Below are 2,790 nucleotides of genomic sequence, written 5' to 3' on the forward strand. Positions count from 1 at the left end.
GGCAGTGCCCAAGGCCAGGCTGGACACTGGGGCTGGGAGCAGCCTGGAACAGTGGGAGGTGTCCCTGCCCATGGCAGGGGTGGCACTGGATGAGATTTAGTGTCTCTTCCAACCCAAACCAACCTGTGATTCCTTGAAATGTTTCCTCAGAAGTGCAGTGGAGCATTTCTGGTCCATCCCCAGTTCTTGCTGCTGCTCTGTGCTCACAGCAGAGTTCTGTACTGGTTCCTCACACCTCTGAGTTTCTTCCTCTCCTGTTCACCTTCCAGGTATGCTGATCTGATGCCACATGACTTAGCCAGAGCAGCACTGCAGTAAGTAAATGGAACACTGAAAGGGCTTCGAATTCTTGTTAAACTGCTGAGGCTTCAGGGTTGCAAAGCCAAGGCTCTGAACAGCTCAGGTGCTTTATTTTTCCTGGCCTCCCTCCACAGCAGTGGGGTTTGTGTTGTTGTTGGGGTTTTCAACAGGTTTGTGTTGGTGTAAAGCGATGGTGGTGGTGACAAATTTTAGTGAATTTGATTCCCAGCTCTAGTTTTCCAAACACAGAGGTCAGAGCTGCTGTTGAGGTGTGCTTACAGCTGGTGGGAAAAACAGCCTGGGCAGCACAGAGGAAACCATGTGACAACAAGGATATTGAGCAAATTCTGTCACCCTGCCTGTCCCTTCTGTTCTGAAGGCCATTAGCAGTGGGTTTGTTTTGTTGGGAGGCAGAGCAAAGTGCTGTGGAGAAGAGAGAAGGCTTGGAGAAGCCTGGAGATGGCTGCCCCTGTATCCCTGGCAGTGCCCAAGGCCAGGATGGACGGGGCTTGGAACACCCTGGGATAGTGGAAGTGTCCCTGCCCATGGCAGGGGTGGAACTGGATGGGCTTTGAGGTCCCTTCCCACCCAAACTGTTCTGGGATTTGATGATTCTGTGAACCGTTTTGTGGAAGGAGGGGTGTGCGGGTTATAAAGTAGTTGCTTTAATGAAGTTCTGTAATAATTTGTAGTGAAATTATCACCATGATTGTTTGCAGCCCATAATCAGCTGCACTTCCCACATGCCCACATGCGCATGAGATTTCTTCTGAGCTGGGGGCAGAAGCTGTGGCTCTGTTGTTGCCTTGTTCTCCAGCCAAGCTGGTAGGAAGAGGATGTTGGAGAGGTTGTTGCTTACGTGATGCAAATTGCCTTTGTTCTGATCCTCTCCTCAGGGGCCTGCTGACCCGGACCAGTGTCCCACGGGATGCTGTTGATTACATCGTTTATGGCACAGTGATCCAGGAGGTGAAAACCAGTAATGTTGCCAGAGAGGTGGGTGCTGTGCAGCATTTCCCTGGGAGTCTGATTTCTGCAACTCTGAAGATGACAAATACTTGCTGAAAATGAATTCCCAGTATTGTTGTTTGTTTAAATATGATTTGAGAGTATGAAGTAGTTGTGTAGTATTGTCTATTAAATGAGTGCCTGGGACTATAAGGAAAATGGTTTTGGGATTCTCTGCCTCCTGTTGAAATCTGCCCTAGATTTTATTTTGCATCGTTTTTTATCAGATTTTCATATTTCAGTGCTGTGAAGCTTCTGCTTGACTCTTCCCTGCAAGGGAAGGTTTTGTTAAGGTTTGCTGATCCCTCAGCTCCTAAATTCCAGTTGGACTTGAACGCTGCCTTGCCCAATGTCCTGGGGAGGAGCAGAGTGTGCTGTGAGGGTTTGCTTTGTTGTGGTATTTATTTGTTTATTTGAGTTGGCTGGTCAGACACAGCGTTCGCAGGATTTGCAGCGGAGCAGCTTTGCTGCCCTTTGTTCCAGCAGCCAGAAAACACAATTCCTGTATTATCCACAGAGCAGCTGATCCTCTGGAGTTACGTGGCAGGCAGCCTGATCTTTGCTAACCTGGAGCCTCTGCTGTGCTCTGCACCTGGATAAATCCATGATGTAACCTGGGCTCCCTGGCACTGGGGAGGTGCCTCAGCCTCGTGAAGGCAAGGCCTGGCTTTGGTCACCTGCCAGTCAGATGGGGCTGCAGGGTAATTTTAACTTGGGAACAGCTGCTGAACTTTCAACTAGTTGGCCCCATCCCATGTAGGGAAGGTCTCTGGGAGCTGCTCTGGGCTGCTCAGATGTGTCACTGCTCTGCAGTTTGCCTCTCTCTGTGAAGCCACAGAGCCTGTGCTGAGCAGTCTGAATCACCCCATTCACGTGTTGCATTTGCCAGTAAGGTGAAGCAAAGATGATGTCAAGTAGTTGGAGGCTCTTTTGATGAGTTTTTTTAAATGTGAGGGGTGTGATTAGTTTGTCTCTTTATTAAGAAATGTGGAGGGGCAGTGGCTGGTCTCAATGTGGCTGAGAGCCTCGGCAGCGGCCTCAGCTCCTGCCCCAGAGTCTGGGGAGGGGAAGAGCTGCTGCCATAATTAACTGGATGAGAACTCCCTGTTGGTGTCTTCAGCTCCACCTGGCAAGGTGTGCTGGGCAGGGGCAGCTCTGGCCTGGGAGCAGAAGCTGTGGGTTTAACAGCCCCTCTCTGTTGTTGCAGGCTGCCTTGGGAGCGGGGTTCTCCGACAAAACTCCGGCCCACACCGTCACCATGGCCTGTATTTCCTCCAACCAGGCCATGACCACAGGTATGTGGGCTGGAAGAACAAGCTGGGGGGTTGAGAAGGAGCTTGGAAATTCTTTTACAGCCTTTATTCAACTTGCACTGCTTGTGAATGCAAAAACCAACTGAAGAAATGCTGGAATGGAAGGAAAAATGGAATTGTTTAGCCTGGAGCAAAGGAGGCTCCGGGGGGACCTTGTGGCTCTGCACAA

The 2,790-nt window shown here is 50.4% G+C and overlaps 1 protein-coding gene across 1 annotated transcript in view; it reads left to right on the plus strand.

The window, feature by feature from the left end:
- The first annotated feature begins 123 nt into the window (after positions 1 to 123).
- The window catches only part of HADHB (hydroxyacyl-CoA dehydrogenase trifunctional multienzyme complex subunit beta), a 20,795-nt gene continuing 18,128 nt past the window's right edge, over positions 124 to 2,790 (plus strand). Inside the window, exons 1-3 of the mRNA XM_042029478.1 lie at positions 124 to 314; positions 1,197 to 1,296; positions 2,516 to 2,603. Of these exons, the coding sequence (XP_041885412.1) occupies positions 139 to 314; positions 1,197 to 1,296; positions 2,516 to 2,603 (364 nt within the window). The 5' untranslated portion in view covers positions 124 to 138. The remainder of the gene's footprint in view (positions 315 to 1,196; positions 1,297 to 2,515; positions 2,604 to 2,790) is intronic.

This window comes from Corvus kubaryi, unplaced genomic scaffold (genome assembly GCF_017639235.1).
Source record: "Corvus kubaryi isolate FWS band 111438036 unplaced genomic scaffold, C.kubaryi_AGA036_p1.0 37323, whole genome shotgun sequence".
In the NCBI taxonomy this organism is placed as follows: Eukaryota; Metazoa; Chordata; class Aves; order Passeriformes; family Corvidae; genus Corvus; species Corvus kubaryi.